At 43.5% G+C, this 16,630-nt stretch overlaps 1 protein-coding gene across 3 annotated transcripts in view; it reads right to left on the bottom strand.

The window, feature by feature from the left end:
• CEP350 (centrosomal protein 350) overlaps window positions 1–16,280 on the bottom strand; it is a 134,671-nt gene extending 118,391 nt beyond the window's left edge. For all 3 annotated transcript variants that reach the window (XM_074961052.1, XM_074961053.1, XM_074961051.1), the window contains exons 1-3: window positions 16,038–16,280; window positions 1,943–2,028; window positions 302–345 (exon numbers count right to left, since the gene is read on the bottom strand). In XM_074961052.1, the coding sequence (XP_074817153.1) occupies window positions 302–345; window positions 1,943–2,015 (117 nt within the window). In that variant the 5' untranslated portion in view covers window positions 2,016–2,028; window positions 16,038–16,280. The remainder of the gene's footprint in view (window positions 1–301; window positions 346–1,942; window positions 2,029–16,037) is intronic.
• Between the last annotated feature and the right edge of the window lie 350 nt (window positions 16,281–16,630).

Genomic DNA, 16,630 nt, shown 5'->3' with positions numbered 1-16,630 from the left:
CACCCCTGCCTTATACCATTCTGACTGATAAAAACAATACTATTAATTGATAATGGTATTCGTTTTATAGTAGCCAAGCAAGACTGATTTTTCATTATCCTCAGTAATGAGCTTCTTGTAGCATTAAGTTACACTGTCAGAATTGCTGTCCAAAGCAGTAAGAACATCCATCATCTTCATGCCCCCAACCACCAACCCCATTTTTTACTTCTGTAGCCATCAAACTATAGGGAAAATAAGGCATTCAATAAAACTGAAGTGGCCATTAACTGATTTCAATCCAGAAAAAAAATATACTTACTGTAGTCTTAGTTTGAGAAAAAGTATCCCAGGCTGTGGTTAGATCTCACAAAACAAAAATAAAAGAATAAAATCAAGTTTCCTATTAATTCAAGTAACACAATGAAACAAAACATTTTAAAACAGCTTTGCATGGCTCACTAACTAATTCCTTTTAATGAATTCATCCCAAACCATGAAACTCCTCTGTGGGGGGTAATTATTAGACAGCGTCATTAGAAAAGAGCAATGCAATATTATGATTTTCTTTAAAAACTATATTTTTAACAAAAAAAATCAAGTTATTAAGAGTTATATAAATTAGGCTGAGTTTCCTATTACATCTCCTATTCATCTCCAGAACTCCTATATATTTTAAAAATCTATAGCAAATTCATTACCCATGTGACCACACAAATATCTATGGGGTTTTTCCATTATATCTCATGCTTTGAATTTTGATTTTTTAAATATTATATTTTTATTTATTTATTTTACAAACAGGCTATGAATATATATGGTCAATGGAAGCTCACACTTAGACTGCAAGTTGTCATACATTGGTACTCAAGAGTAACAAGCTATATATACACAATACATATAGCCAAGATTTCCAAAGAATGGGTGATAGGTTCATAAGCTTTACTTACTTCAGCTTTATAAACTAAATTTATAAAAAAAGTTAGCTATCTTCAGAAATCTAGTAATATGCCCAAAATTATTGAAATAGTATTTAAGTATTATCTTTTTCCTTAGACTATTTTGACAAGCACTTAAAAAAAAAAAAAAAAGTCAGCTGTAAGTGTTGCTAAATGTAATTACATGTTACAGTAGTACCCAGAAGCCCCAATCAGGACCAGGGCCACATTATGCCAGGAACTGTACAAACATACAAAGATCTGGTCACTGCCCTGAAGAGCAACCAATCTAATTTAAGACAAGGTGTTACAACATGAGAAAAAGGGGAAGGGAGGATCTGGAAATAGCAACAGGACACATTTGCTGAGAAATGGTACCTCAATAAAACACCTACAAAATCCTTGAAACCCCTGAATAACATTTCCTTAATTACAGGTCTATAAACTCTGACAAGACATTCACAAGAACTTTTTAGGAGACAATCATAGTCAATTACAATGAGGTATTTCAGCTATCAAATTATAGAGTATGTATGATTTTATAGGTCAAATATGCTTGTCATCAACTATAGCAGGGGTTCTCAAGTTTTGTCATAGTGTGGACCACATCTTAACCAAAATCTTATATCACAGACAACCTGCACTCCTGTTCGTGAGCACGCATCTTCCATATGACAACTGCAGTAAATACTTACCTGGAAAAGTAATATTAGGAAATAACAATGTAACTGTTTTTAAACGTAATGTTTTGTCCTTTCTTGACAAAGCTTGCAATTAAGAGCCTGAACATTTATAAAAAAGTGTCTGGAAGCAATGAAATGGAGTCAGCACCAGGTGATCTAACAGCTCTCTGGACCACTGTCTGGGAACTGCTGTTCTACAGAAAGTAAGCTGTATGAGATATTTTTTTTTTTAATTGGGTCAAAGGCTAAAACCATATCTACAAAATTTACAATATAAAATATTACACTATCTAGGATAAAACTGCTTCTAAAGTAAAGCGATACAACAAAGCAAATCCATACCTCTGAGGGAATCCCTGTTCTGAGTGTGCCTTGGGTTTTGTAAAGGCACCTCCTTCGATTTGTTGTTCCACATCCTGTTAGTTTACCTACAGACAGAAAGATTCACTGAAGGACCAAAAGTATACACAATAAGAGTGAATAAAGATATCTGTTGCCCAAAGAAAATGTTATCTTGATCGGTAAGAAATGAAGATGTTTTACCTTCAAATTATATTTTGACACTATATACATGACCAATTGGATCAGACAGGCAACAATGAGTGACCAAAAAGGTGACTACAGCTTGTAATTCTCTTAAAAAGGAACAAGAGTGAACTACTACTGACAGTGGGAGACACCATGAAGAACAATGTTTACAAAGGAGGCTGAAAGCGACCAGAGACAAAAATCCAGGAAGGTACAAGGTAAGACTTCTAGCTCTATAACAGATTTCAATATAGAAAGACAGAGAGAACCTGTCAGTCTACAGCAATAAGCGCTCCACTGAGTCTGAAGAAATGATAAGACGACCCCAGATATAGAGGCTACATTAACAAGGAACTGAGGAAATACAACACAGTCAAGGGTCATCCCTAGATAATTTTGAAAAACTTTGAAAATGTCTGGCCCTGCCAATGGATGAATGAAAGGAACAACTGACACATTACATGCCACCTTACCCTTTAAAAGAAATAAGGATCTGAAGTCTGACTGAGATCTAGAAGCATGACAATAAAAGTAATAATTAGACAATTTTTTTTAGAGTGTAAGAAGACTCAATATTCAGTGACATCTTTCCAAAACCTCCAGAAAGATGACACGATTTAAAGGCAAGAAGAACACAAAAAGCAGTTTCTTGGGCAGGTTTGCTAATGAATCCAAGTACCCCTTCTAAACCCAAACAGTGAGAAGCTGTCCTTAAAGAGCTTTGGGTAAGGTAAAACCAAGATTAAAGTTGACAGAGGAACAAACTTTGAAGGTTAAATAAACCAGAACTTTATTTAAACTTCCAAGACCTATAATCATCCTGCCATTCTGGGTCATTTGAGACTAAGGGCCACAGAAATTCCTTAGGTTGATGGACCTCTGTCCTGAAGCCAACCTAGGGATTTATATAGCTCACAGTATTGTAGTAGTATCTTAGTATCTGAAATGGCTCTTCCTGTCACTTCAGTGTGAAGCAGGCCCCCGTGTAGACCCACTTCCATAGAGCGGTGAAAACAAATTTTTAAATAGCTGTCTTCAGAAGGATATATAAGTAAGGCCTTTCTGTGAGAAAATTACTCCAGTTTGAAGTGAGAAAGACTACTTTCTGTAGAGGCAGGCTAGACTGCAGAGCACAACACTGGAAGCAGGAAACAAACCAAGGCCCCAATCTTGCTCTCAGTGAAATCAATGGTAAAACTCCCAATGAAGTCTATCCTGCACGTTCTAAGGCCAAGGAACGCATCAAAATTCTTTCAATATTATTGGTTATTGTTGCCTGAAAAAGAAGGAAAAAACAACTCAATAGTATGGATTGATGATCTCTTAGAAAAAATAAGTAACTTATGCAAAAAGTGGTTACATAATACATGAGAATTTTCTTTAAAAAGCAAAATTAGACTGGGAGTGGGAGTATTTAAAAGAAAAGTGCTTTGAAAAAAGAGCAGTACAAGGAAATAAAGTGATTTTAAGAGGATTGTGTTTTAAGAGTCCTGAAAAGAAGCCTCCACAGTCAACAAGATCTCTCATTAGTCAGCACCTCTTTTTCCCTCAAAGCCCATGAATTTAAATATATTCTACCAATAGCTCAACAATCACCACAAGGTTTTGAAGAAATTCTTGTTATGGAGGATGAAAAGGCAAAATTAGAAGATGAACATTAAAATGTGACCAAGATTTATACTGGAAGTTATAAGAACTATTCTTAGTACCCTTCAGAATAACTGAAGTCAACCCTTACCAAATTATCCAGCAGGCAGGTCACTACACGAAAGATCCATCCTGCTCTTCATCAATGACTGAAGAGTTGGGATGAGAAAACTAATTCCCTCTCTCCTCTGCCCCACACCCACAGATACAAACCTTCTCCTCCTGTTGCGGAGCTCAACAGTTCTGAATGAGAGGCTCTTCCTCTTTCACTTCCCAAAGTCCTCTGTTACTCACAGGACTGGTTCCTTTACTGTTGAGATGAAGGCCACCCAACTATACAGGGCCCCTCTTCCCATAAAAGGTGACCCAATGCCTCATGAAACCAAAACCTTCTAATTTACACCACTTCGCTAGCCCATAGGTCACCTCCAGTATCTTCTGTGAATGGTAAATCTATCATGTACCACCACAAGGATGTCCAAAAGGGTCAATGGCAAAATTTGAAACCTGGACTCTCAGATCTCCAACTTCGACTGCTACCACTTAAGCTAAATGAGTAACTACACATGCCTGTCACAAGATGTGGTATACCACATCCAGTTAACTAAATGCCTAAATAACAACTATGTGGGTGAAACCAGACAATCGCTATGCTCTTGAATGAACTCACACAGAAAAATGATAAAAGACAAGAAACCCTATCACCTGTGGGTGAACACTTTTCACAAGGCGATCATTCTGTCTGACCTATCAGTGATCATCCTCAAAGGAAACCTGCACAAAACTTTCAAAAGACAAACCTGGGAGCTTAAATTCATAACTTTGCTAAACACTAAAAATCATGGACTGAACAGACACATTGTTGTAATAAACCATAAATCCAATCTGTAACCCACTAACCCCCTCTTTTTGTTCTATGACTGCAGAGATGTTACCGGGCCATTCTATCTTGAATGGTCCCTTGGAATATGTGCTAGCTGCTCATGCTAAACAATCTGTTCCACCTTGCACTTAGCTGTGACACTTGGAGAATCTTTACAAGACAAGAAGAAGAGCTCTGTGTGGCTCGAAAGCTTGTCTCTATCACAAACAGAAGTTGGTCCAATAAAAGATATTACCTCATCCACCTTGTCTCTCTAATATCCTGGGACCGACATGGCTACAACTACACTACATATAATTTACCCTATAGAATTTGTCTCAATGCCCCCGAAAAGTTGTAAGAAAGGCATGGCTCATCAAGCTGCTCTAGTGGTCCAGACCTTTCGATTCCCCTTGCTTTAGAGAAAGCTAGGTATGTCTGCTTTAAACTAAGTGCTGGAAAGGCGATGGGTGGAAGAGGGAACCTACACGTTAGTGGAGTGTGTGACAGCATAGAAATATAAGCAGTGTGGAAATTCTAGAGCAATGGTCTCCAACCTTTTTAAGCACGAGATCACTTTTTAAATTTAAGTGCAACGCAGGATCTACCCCAAAGAAAATGTAGAAATAACAGTAATCACACAAACCCAAACACCCTCCCCCCCCCCCGGCCATGCCCCTGCCCCGCCCTTCTTCAAGGCCCCGCCCTGCTTACTCCATCCCCCTTCCTCTGTCGCTCGCTCTCCCCCACCCTCACTCACTTTCACCGGGCTGGGATGGGGGTTGGAATGTGGGAGCAGGTGCAGGCTCTAGGCTGGGGCCGAGGGGTTTGGAGTGTGGGAGGGGCTCCAGGCTGGGCCTGGGGCAGGGAGTTTGGGTGCAGGAGAGGGCTCAGGGCTGGGGCAGGAGGTGGGGATGCTGGCTCTGGGAGGGAGTTTGGGTGCAGGAGGGGGCTCAGGGCTGGGGCACGAGGTGGGGGTGCTGGCTCTGGGAGGGGGCCAGTGCGCAGAGGACCCCCCCCCCATCCCCCAGGAGCTACTGCTGGACATGCCAGCTGCTTCCGGGAGTGGCGCAGGACCAGGGCAGGCAGGGAGCCTGCCTTAGCCCCACTGGACTGTTAGTAGCCGATCTCCCGGTTTGGCTGCAAGAAGGTTGGCAACCCTAGATTGTAACCGAGATTGACTGACAGAGGCGCCGCAATCAACTAGTTGATCGCGATCTACCAGTTGGTGACCACTGTTCTAGAGAGAACTAAATTTAATATCAAGAGGCACAAGAATCAGGCAAGCTAAGTTCCAGAACTCTGCTTCTGGAATGGAGACTGGGGAAACCATTCATGCCGAACAGCTGCTTTCTGTATCAAACGATTCAGGTTGCAAGGCATAATGTTGCCCTACATTAGAAATCTCGTCCAGTGATGAAGAGACATGAACCAGCTGACAACTCCTATATTAGAAAAGTGGAAAGGAAATGTTTATGAAAAGAGCCTTCCATCCTTTCATGAAGGCAATTTTGAGAGTATATGAAACCTCCATCTCAAGATCGTAGCCCAAACAGCAACATACTGGAACCTACTGGACAGTAATTATGGCCAAAAAGTACTTCTAGCCAATGCACCTTTTCTTGAGGAGATAAAATAAAAAGTTCTGTGTAACTAACTGAATTTATTATTCACCTATGAGCCCCAGTTGCGGACCAGTCATAGTAGCACCTATAAGCGCTAGTTATGGACCAGGACTTAACTGTGGTAGGTGCTATACAAACACCAAACGTTTTACATTCTACATTTCACTACTCTGTAACAATGCAGTGTAATGTTGAACTCTGTATGTTCCCAAAGCTTTTAAACAGAGAATTTAAAAAATATTCTTCAAAGTTGTTGCTTGCAACATGCATTCAGAGCAAAAAGTCAAGTGGATTGAGCTGAACCAAGGCAATACAAAAGAACAAAACTGTAAATATACATTGACACTGTCTTAAATTTCTGACTTCTTGCAGTCTTCCACTGCAGACAATCACTACTGGTTAAGAACACAGCCACAACAGGAGTATAAAGGTCTACTTCTCCTCCCCAGCTCCTAGCTTCTACAAACAGGGGCATGGTACGCTCTGCTCTACTCCGCCTTGTGAATAGCTCCACTGCCTGCCTCTGCTATTCAATTACAGTAGAAGCTCAAAGTTATGAACTGACCAGTCAACCACACACCTCATTTGAAACTGGAAGTATGCAATCAGGCAGCAGAAGAGACGGGGGGAAAAAAAGCGCAAATATGGTACAGTACTGAGTTAAACGTAAACTACTAAAAAATAAAGGGAAAGCTTAAAAAAAGATTTGACAAGGTAAGGAAACTGTTTCTACGCTAGTTTCAATTAAGATGGTTAAAAGCAGCATTTTTCTTCGGCATAGTAAAGTTTCAAAAGGTATATTAAGTCAATGTTCAGTTGTAAACTTTTGAAAGAACAACCATAATGTTTTGTTCAGAGTTATGAACAACTTTCATTCCCAAGGTGTTTGTAACTCTGCAGTTCTACTGTATATGATTCTTGTCGGTTTCATTTCTGCACACAGAGATCTGAACAGCAGTGCAACTAGCCAGTCTTGTTAATCTCATGCTGTTGCTGTTTGAGAAAGATATGAGGGGATCGGGAATACTGGAGCAGTCTACTGATTCAGAAAGACAATACTGCATCATTTCCCATTTGACCATAAGGGCCTGAAAAACATTAAATGGCTTTTCAAGCCCTATTTACAATGATGTTGATGCACACTGCATTTTGTTTTGGACCATGGAGACAGACATCATGACATCTTTCCATTGTTTCAACTCATGTAATGCAAGCAGAAAACCTAACCATACCCTCTTGTGTAGTTCAACACCCTGCCTGCTCAACATGACAAAGACAGGTAGAAAGAAGTACAACATTGCATCTATATGCCTGCAAACCATAACACAGCGGGTATGTCTATTTTTAAGCTAACCACCCTTGACAGTGTCAACTGAACTCTTATATTTATTGACATGAACAATGATTTGGAAAGGATAATACATAAAATAGCTTTACACACAAACAGCTCAAACGTCATTTGAATATACTTTTATATATCAACATAACAACCAGTTATCTCAAAATTTCAGTAATATCAGAAAAATATGCATTCTAAAAATAACACTCTGAAGTGACTGCTGAGGAAAGACAACAGGAAATTCTTTATATTCAACTGGCTTTAAATCCATCAGTATTATACCCAAATGCACAAAACTTAAACTAAAGATGGAATTTAACTTGGAAAATTGGGACTCATTTTCAGTACATATGTACAGGAGCAAAAGTATGCCAAACACCACAACCTATTTTGTGCACACTTTATCAGATGCACAAGCAAATCCACAATTTACGCATGCACACATGATAAAAATCACACTACTCTAGCCATTTGGGTATGCAATCAAGAATTTGCATATAAATATCAATTACTGCAAGAGCAAAATAGATACACATTTGTGCACACACAAATTCACATCTAAAAACTTACTGAAAATCAAGTCAGTATTGGCTAAGTGGGAAGGTGGCTGGCTACCTTGCTGGTCAATTTCTTAAGCTGTTATAATCAATGACAAACAAAATTTCCTTCAAAATTCTAGTCAAATACTTATCCTATAAACTAAGGTGGTAGACTAAAAGAACAGGGTGTAAAAGGCAGGAAGGAACACTTACCAGAAAAGTCTGAAGATACAGCTACTCTCTGAAAAACCCACTGTTCTACCTTTGATCAGCACATATTTCAAACAGCCCATTTAAAGGGTCATCACCTATTTAGCTGTAAACCTGTTAATATCAGATAAATTGCTTTTAAATCCTAAATTACTATGCTACTATTAGAGAGATGTGTAATTTAAATTCTTGAAGTCACATGTATAATTATGTTATATTATGCACTACTGTTAATGACCCAAGTGTAAATATTTAACTGAACCAAACCAGTTTAAAAGTGCATCTTTTATTCTCGTGTTTCTCAAAAATTAATGTAATGTTGTGAGACATCATAAAAAGCCCTAACAGCAGCAAATCTTTGTAAGCTCTTTATATAATAAACATGTTTATGGATAGCCCAATTCTCTTAACTTTTTTTCTGTGGCAGGCACTTTTCATAATCCTTCTTCTAACCAAGAATTCAGAATGACAAAACAGATCAGACCACTGGTCCATTTAGCACAGTAGCCTGTCTCCAACAGTAACAAGTAACAGACGCTTCCAAGAAGATGTAAAACCTCCTAATGGACAACTATGTAAAAAGCCTGGAATTCTGCTAAGCTCTTTGCCTCAATCATGTATGTAAGCAGAGTTCCGCATATTCGTTGTATCCAGGGTTAAAAAAAAAAAAAAAAAAAAAAAAAAAAGTGCTTCCTTTATCACTTACATTAAAAATAAAAGGTAATAATAAATTTATGTCCCCTGTTCTTGTATTATGAAAAGTAGGAGCTCCTAACCAGCCTCTATATACTATTCATGCAAGCTCTTAGTCCTCTCCATGCTAAATTAAAAATTCATAATTCTTTTCAGCTCTCTTCATATGGAAATCTTCCATACCTCTAAACCATTTTCACTGCCTCAGCTGCCACCAGCACAGAAATAACCGGATCTGCATAAAATCCGCATACCATTTCCCAAAGAGCCACATTAAAGAGCCACTTGTGGCTCACGATCCTCAATCTGAGTACCACTGATCTAACCTAAATCTCCCTTGCTGCAGTTTAAGCCCATTAATTCTTGTCCTAGCTTCAGTGGACATGGAGAACAACGTCAGCAACAGGTTACGGGGTTTATTACAGGACTGGGTGAGTGGGGTTCTGTGGCCTGCAACGTGCAGGAGGTCAGAGTAGACCAGTGTTTTTCAAACTTTTGTATTGGTGACTCCTTTCACACAGCAAACCTATGAGTGCAACCCCCCTTATAAATTAAAAACATTTTTTTTTGTATTTAACACTATTATAAATGCTGGAGGCAAAGTGGGGTTTGGGGGTGGAGGCTGACAGCTCGCAACCCCCACACTTGTAATAACCTTGTGACCCCCTGATGGGGTCACAACCCCCAGTTTGAGAACCCCTGGACTAGACAATTTTGATGGTCCCTTCTGGTCTTAAAGTCTATGAGAAACAAAAATACAAAGGATGAGAAGAAGTAAGAAAGCCAAACTAAGTAGACTTCATCCAAATTACTGAATCCCCCAACCAGAGATAGCTTAGTTGAGGGAAAACTTACACAGGCAACATGCCTTCTCTGGCATAGCCTTGAAGAAAGTTAAGGCTCAGACTGGCTCGCTTAGTGTGGCTCCTGTGCATCAGAATCTAAGGTTTCATTTTTTAAAAAAAATTCTCTATGAGAAAGACTGATCTGCTGAGGAATGATCATCAAAGGAAGATCTGCATAATCAATGGGTGTCTCATTTTTTCACCTGAAGTTTGCAGAGCTTGGTTTGTAGGCAAAGTATCTGAGAATGACACTAACTTTTCTTTTCCCAATTCAATCCAACAAAAAGGTGGAGAAAGAAAAGCTATGGATAACTCACTCAAGAATGGTGGCCCAGGTAAAGTACCACCTAGCAATAGCTAACACTGGAACCACAGTGGTTCTACAAGCTAAGTTATCTCTCTCACACACACACAGCTAAACACAATTAAAATACCTTAAAATTATTTACCAAAGGTTGCATGAAGAGGAACATTTGATGTGGTCCAATTCAGGCACAAACTTAATATTCCTACACCCGCCAAGTATGATAAGAAGGTAGAAACCGAAAAGGGAAGTGCAGAGTCAATAACTTATAACCTCGGGCCTCGAACATTCAGTGCTACGAAGTAAGGCCCACACCGCCTCCAACAGACATACCTGTAAGGAGATTCTAGAACCTTGCCAAGGAAGGTGCCTGGATTCCAAGTGAAGGAATACACAGAGACCCTTGAAGAAAAATTACTGTTTATTCATACCCAATGCGTGAGGAAGAGTTGTTGTAATAATGGCCTAATTGTAAGCTCATCTATAAACAATGCGTGAAAGTTCATAAATTGTAACAATGTCCTGTTATATAAAATTGTTTAAGAAAGATGTAAGGAGGAGACAGAAAGACTGAATTAATATAAACAGAAAGGGCTTTACTGATCCCATTCAAGGACTGTGTTAAGATTATAACTGGTAAACCAGAGATGAAGAGGACCGGAAATGAATGAACCAAAAATTAATGTGTTGGAAATTGGACCTATTGGTGGACAAAATAATGAGAAGATGGACTATTCCACCCTACACTCCCTTACAGAAAAAATACTTTGGGGAAAAATTAGCAGAAGCAGCTGCTCTCTGCCAGCCACCATTGCAGTGAGCATTATCATCATGGCTGCCACACCTACTGTCTCCTGGGACCCCCAGAACTTCTTCATCCCGATCCTCAAAGATGTACTGACCAGACGGGGCCAGAGAGTGAGCCAGATAACATCACCAGCTCCAGCTAAATCCCAAATATCATCTGGGATGTCCCCCACAGATCCCTCCAATTATGTCTCTCTCCTTTTCCCTTACGTCCACCTTAGCTGACCAAGACTGCGTATTCTGCACACTGCTGTGTGATCAGAGAGGCAGCTAAATGCAATGCACTAAAAACTCCAATGCTGGTACAAGTATGCCAGGTCTCAGGCCATGTCTATCTTACCACTGATAGACTTTGCTACGATCGATGCAGTTGGGGTTGATTTAGTGCAGAGGTGGTCAAACTACATCAGGGCTTTGGATCTGGCCCGTGGGACTGCCACCCCCATGGCGCCACAAGCCCCACACCGCTCCCAGAAGCGGCCAGCACCATGTCCCTGCAGCTCCTGGGGGGACAGCACACTGCCCTCACCTGCAGGCACTGCCCCCCACAGCTCCCATTGCCCGGGAACAGGGAACTGCAGCCAATGGGAGCTTCGTGGGAGGAACCCGCAGGAAAGGACAACGCGCGGAGCCCTCTGCCTCTCCCTCCCCCAGGGGCCTTGGGGACATGGTGCCAGCCACTTCCGGGAACGGTGCGGGGCCAGGGCAGGCAGGGAGCCTGTCTTAGTGTTACTACACGCCGCTGCCACCCCTGAGCCGCTCAAGGTAAGCCCACACCCTCCTGCACCCCAACCCCCTGCCCTGAGCCCCTTGCCGCACCCCACACCCCTCCTGCACTGAGCCCCTTCTCACACTCCACAACCTCCCTGCACCCCGCACCCCGCACCCCCTCCTACACCCCAACCCCCTGCCAAGTCCGCTCGTACAGCCAGCACCCCTCCTGCGCCCCAACCCGTTGCCCTGAGCCCCTTCCTATACAGCGCATCCCCTCCCACACCCCCTCCCGCATCCCAACCCCCTGCCCCAGCCCTACATGCATGGCCCTGCATGCAATTTCCCCACCCAGATGTGGCCTTTGGGCAAAAAAGTTTGCCCACCCCTGATTTAGTGGGTCTAGTGAAAACCGATGTTTCCTCTAAGCCATGCAGCTGCCTATTAAGCCCTGAGCCCCTGCGCGGGAAGAGATGCTTGTCCCCCAGCGCGGACCTGCCGCGTCGGGGGAGAGGCGCCCCTCCCCGCCGGCCCCAGTGCAGACCTGCCGAGGCTGAGGGAGAGGCGCCCCTCCCCACCGGCCCCAGCGTGGACCTGCCCCGGACTTGCCGTGGCCAGGGAAAAGGAACCCCTCCCTTGGCCGGGCCCAGGCCTACTGGAGCTGCCAGAGCCAGAGAGAGGTGCGTTTCCCCCTGCCCCGAGCTGCTGTGGCGAGAGAGGGCTGAGGAGAGTCCTTTCTCCCACTGCAGCCCTGGGGCAGCCCGCACCCAAACCCCTCATTCCCAGCCCCACCCCAGAACCCACACCCCCAGCCAGAGCCCTCACCCCCCCCCCCGCACCCTAACCCTCTGCCCCAGCACTGAGCCCCCTCCCACACTCTGAACCCCTCAGCACCACCCCCACCACATTAATTCATTCTGCACATGGATGTAAAAAATTAGAGGGAACACTGAAGACCCACTAAAGCGACTGCAGAGCACTCTCTGGTCAACTGCGGTACTCCACTGGAACAAGAGGAGTAATGTAAGTCGACAGGAGAGCGTCCCCCATCAATACAGCGCAGTGTAGACACCGAATTAAGTTGACCTAAGCTACACAGACTCCAGCTATATTATTCACGTAGCTGGAGTAGTGTAACTTAAATCGACTTAACCTGGTAGCGTAGACAAGGCCTCAGAGTGGCTGACAAGACAGTATGCTGTGCCTGTGTTTTTCCAGCAGTGAGGATACAAGTGAGATCTTTAGGGCTAGTGTCTGCATCCTAGCTATGGAAAGAAAAAGCCACTTTTATCTACAACAATAAAGAACCTAGAAATCCTCCCAAGACTTGACCATACAGTTTCTGGCATTACAAATCATCCTCCTCCACTCATTAGGAACGTTGACATTTGCTGGATTTTCATTCATGAGAGTTGTCTGTATCTATTTAAAAGGAACATCAATTCAAAAAAGGAATCAGACCTCTGTCTGATTGATTTTTACCTACTATTGTTACATGTAAAATGTAATATTAATAATTGAAGATTAGAGAAAAAAATCTTCAATTTTTGCAATTTGTTTACTTTTTGTATTTTATAGCACTTTGGTTGAAATTTTGGACCCCCTGAAATCAATGGAAATTTTGCCATTGTCTTACATGGGATCAGGATTTCACCGTCTGTTATTAGTCAGTTTCAATTGACCTGGTATAGTCAATTAGCTAAATTTAGAAACTAACAAATTTATCTGAGCATAAGCTTTGGTAAGCTACAGCTCACTTCATCGGATGCATTCAGTGGAAAATACAGTGGGGAGATTTATATACACAGAGAACATGAAACAATGGGTGTTACCATACACACTGTAAGGAGAGTGATCAGGTAAGGTGAGCTATTACCAGCAGGACAGCGGAGGGGGGGGGGGTGACACCTTTTGTAGTGATAATCAAGGTGGGCCATTTCCAGCAGTTGACAAGAACATCTGAGGAACAGCAGGTGGGGGGGTGGGGGGAAAATAATCATGAGAAAATAGCTTTACTTTGTGTAATGACCCATCCACTCCCAGTCTTTATTCAAGCCTAAGTTAATTATATTGTGTAGATCCTTGATGATGTGTTGGAGAGGTTTTAGTTGGGGGCTGAAGGTGATGGCTAGTGGCGTTCTGTTATTTTCTTTGTTGGGCCTGTCCTGTAGAAGGTAACTTCTGGGTACTCGTCTGGCTCTGTCAATCTGTTTCTTCACTTCAGCAGGTGGGTATCGTAGTTGTAAGAACGCTTGATAGAGATCTTGTAGGTGTTTGTCTCTGTCTGAGGGGTTGGAGCAAATGCGGTTGTATCATAGAGCTTGGCTGTAGACAGTGGACATCATCAAGGATCTACAACCTATCCTGAAGGACGACCTATCACTCTCACAGATCTTGGGAGACAGGCCAGTCCTTGCTTACAGACAGCCCCCCAACCTGAAGCAAACATTCACCAGCAACCACACAACAGAACCACTAACCCAGGAACCAATCCTTGCAACAAAGCCCATTGCCAACTGTGTCCACATATCTATTAAGGGGACACCATCATAGGGCCTAATCACATCAGCCACACTATCAGAGGCTCGTTCACCTGCACATCTGCCAATGTGGTATATGCCATCATGTGCCAGCAATGCCCCTCTGCCATGTACACTGGCCAAACTGGACAGTCTCTACGTAAAAGAATAATAGCTCATCTTACCTGATCACTCTTGTTACAGTGTGTATGGTAACACCCATTGTTTCTTGTTCTCTGTGTATATAAATCTCCCCACTGTACTTTCCACTGAATGCATCCGATGAAGTGAGCTGTAGCTCACGAAAGCTTATGCTCAAATAAATTGGTTAGTCTCTAAGGTGCCACAAGTACTCCTTTTCTTTTTGCGGATACAGACTAACACGGCTGCTACTCTGAAACTTAAGTAAACTTGTTTCCCATTTTGTTTGTGGTACTTTCACACAAAAGTCTTTCAACCAAATACTATACCTGATTCTTACTCACTTAACTAGTCATACTAGACCAGGCGTCGGCAACCTTTCAGAAGTGGCGTGCTAAGTCTTCATTTATTCACTCTAATTTAAGGTTTTGCGTGCCAGTAATACATTATAACATTTTTAGAAGGTCTCTTTCTATAAGTCTTTAATAAATAACTAAACTATTGTTTATGTAAAGTAAATAAGGTTTTTAAAACGTTTAAGAAGCTTCATTTAAAATTAAATTAAAATGCAGAGCCCCCCGGACCAGTGCCCAGGACCTGGGCAATGTGAGTGCCACTGAAAATCAGCTCGCATGCTGCCTTTGGCACACGTGCCATAGGTTGCCTACCCCTACACTAGACAGAAGTCCCATGGCAGCGCTTTAACGTTGGTAGTGAAGACATACCCTCACAGAGAGGGAAGTAAGCTATACCAGTATAAATGAACCCACATTAGGAGTTGTACTAGTATAATGATATTATTTTTTAAAAGAAGTATCACAACCCAAAATGACAGTCATACCAGTACAAATCTGTGTAAAGATTGGGCCACAAACAAACAGCTTAACCAAAATTTGTAAAATGCTTGCTTTGTTATGAGTGGATGCAAGGTATACATACAGATATTATACATTGAAAGCATTCCAACACTTTTGTAGACAAGTGAGGATAAGGCTATGAAAGTCAATCCATCAGCGGGTTTAGCCACCAAATTTACGTTTGGAATTTTAAAACAAGGTTTTACAAGCCTAATGTTAACACAAGGGGGGGGGGGTTTGAGTTTTTTAAATAGATACATTTAAAATGCAAAGTGGCTGTGAACATTCAACAGCTTTCACCACCCAGATGTCATGCCCGAGCATGAGAAGCAGAAAGGAAAGTGGGCTAGGAAGAGAGGTGATCGAGGCTAACGCAGTTTCATTTTCCAAGCAGAGCAGAAGCAACGAGTAGCCAGCCCCCAGCCACAGCTGAGCGGGGCAGTTGGGTCAGGCTTCGCTAACGGCACGGCTATCAGCACGGCAGAAAGCGCGGCTGGCTAGTGCAGGGCACAGCCCTAGGGGAAGGTCTCTTTAAACAGGGAGTGACAGCACAGCACGGCCCGGAGCCAGGGCTGCCCAGCGCTATGGAGACCCGGGGGCGGAGATCCAATGGGTCTGGCAGCCAGTCACGGCCCGGACACCGGCCCTACGGGGGACGGAGCCCCGGAGCCCGACCCCAAGGCGTCCCGACTCCGGGGCTCCACCTCGCCCCCAAACGGCCAGGAACCGAGGTGGCCGCAAGGCAGGGCAGGGCAGGGCCCGGCTGAGGACAGGCCGCTGCCAGCCGCTCTCCCCCTGCAGGCTCCTCACCTGAGAGTCGCCGTCGCCACCGCCACCGCCTCCCACCCCGGGGGCAGCTCCCAACGCATCCTGTGGGGGCTGGGGGGCCCCTTAGAGTTAGCGGCGGCCCCTCACTTTGCTCCTTCCCGGACGGCTGCGTCCCACCCTGCGCCCGGCCCGGGCTCACAGTCACTTCAGGGGAGCTCGCCGGCCGCCATTACCGGCCAACGACTGACACGGAGCGGCGGCGACAGCGGCAGCGGCGCGGGGCAGGGCGGGAACAGCCGGCCGCGCCTCGCGAGAACGGCCTACTCTCCGACCTTCCACACATGGCGGCGCCGCTAAGACTTCCTGCCCCAAACTATACTTCGGCCATATTGGGTGTGGCACAGCGTCCTGCGTCAGCTGGGCTGTAATACTCAGGGCACAGGCATTTCAGCTTTAGCTCTGACAGAAGGCGGGCTAGCCTTTAGAGAGACAACAGCTGAGCAGTGAAGGAGAGGAAAGATTCCCCCCAAATCGTGCTCCAAGAGTGGCAATGGTTTGAATAGAACCTCAGCCCCGGGCACCAAATATTTCTCCTGCCCTTTGTAAGGGATGTAGGGACGGTTAGCACCCCTACA

This window comes from Natator depressus, chromosome 8, assembly GCF_965152275.1.
Source record: "Natator depressus isolate rNatDep1 chromosome 8, rNatDep2.hap1, whole genome shotgun sequence".
NCBI lineage: Eukaryota > Metazoa > Chordata > Testudines > Cheloniidae > Natator > Natator depressus.
Note: the sequence above shows the minus strand (reverse complement) of the source record. Positions and strands in the feature narration are given on the sequence as shown.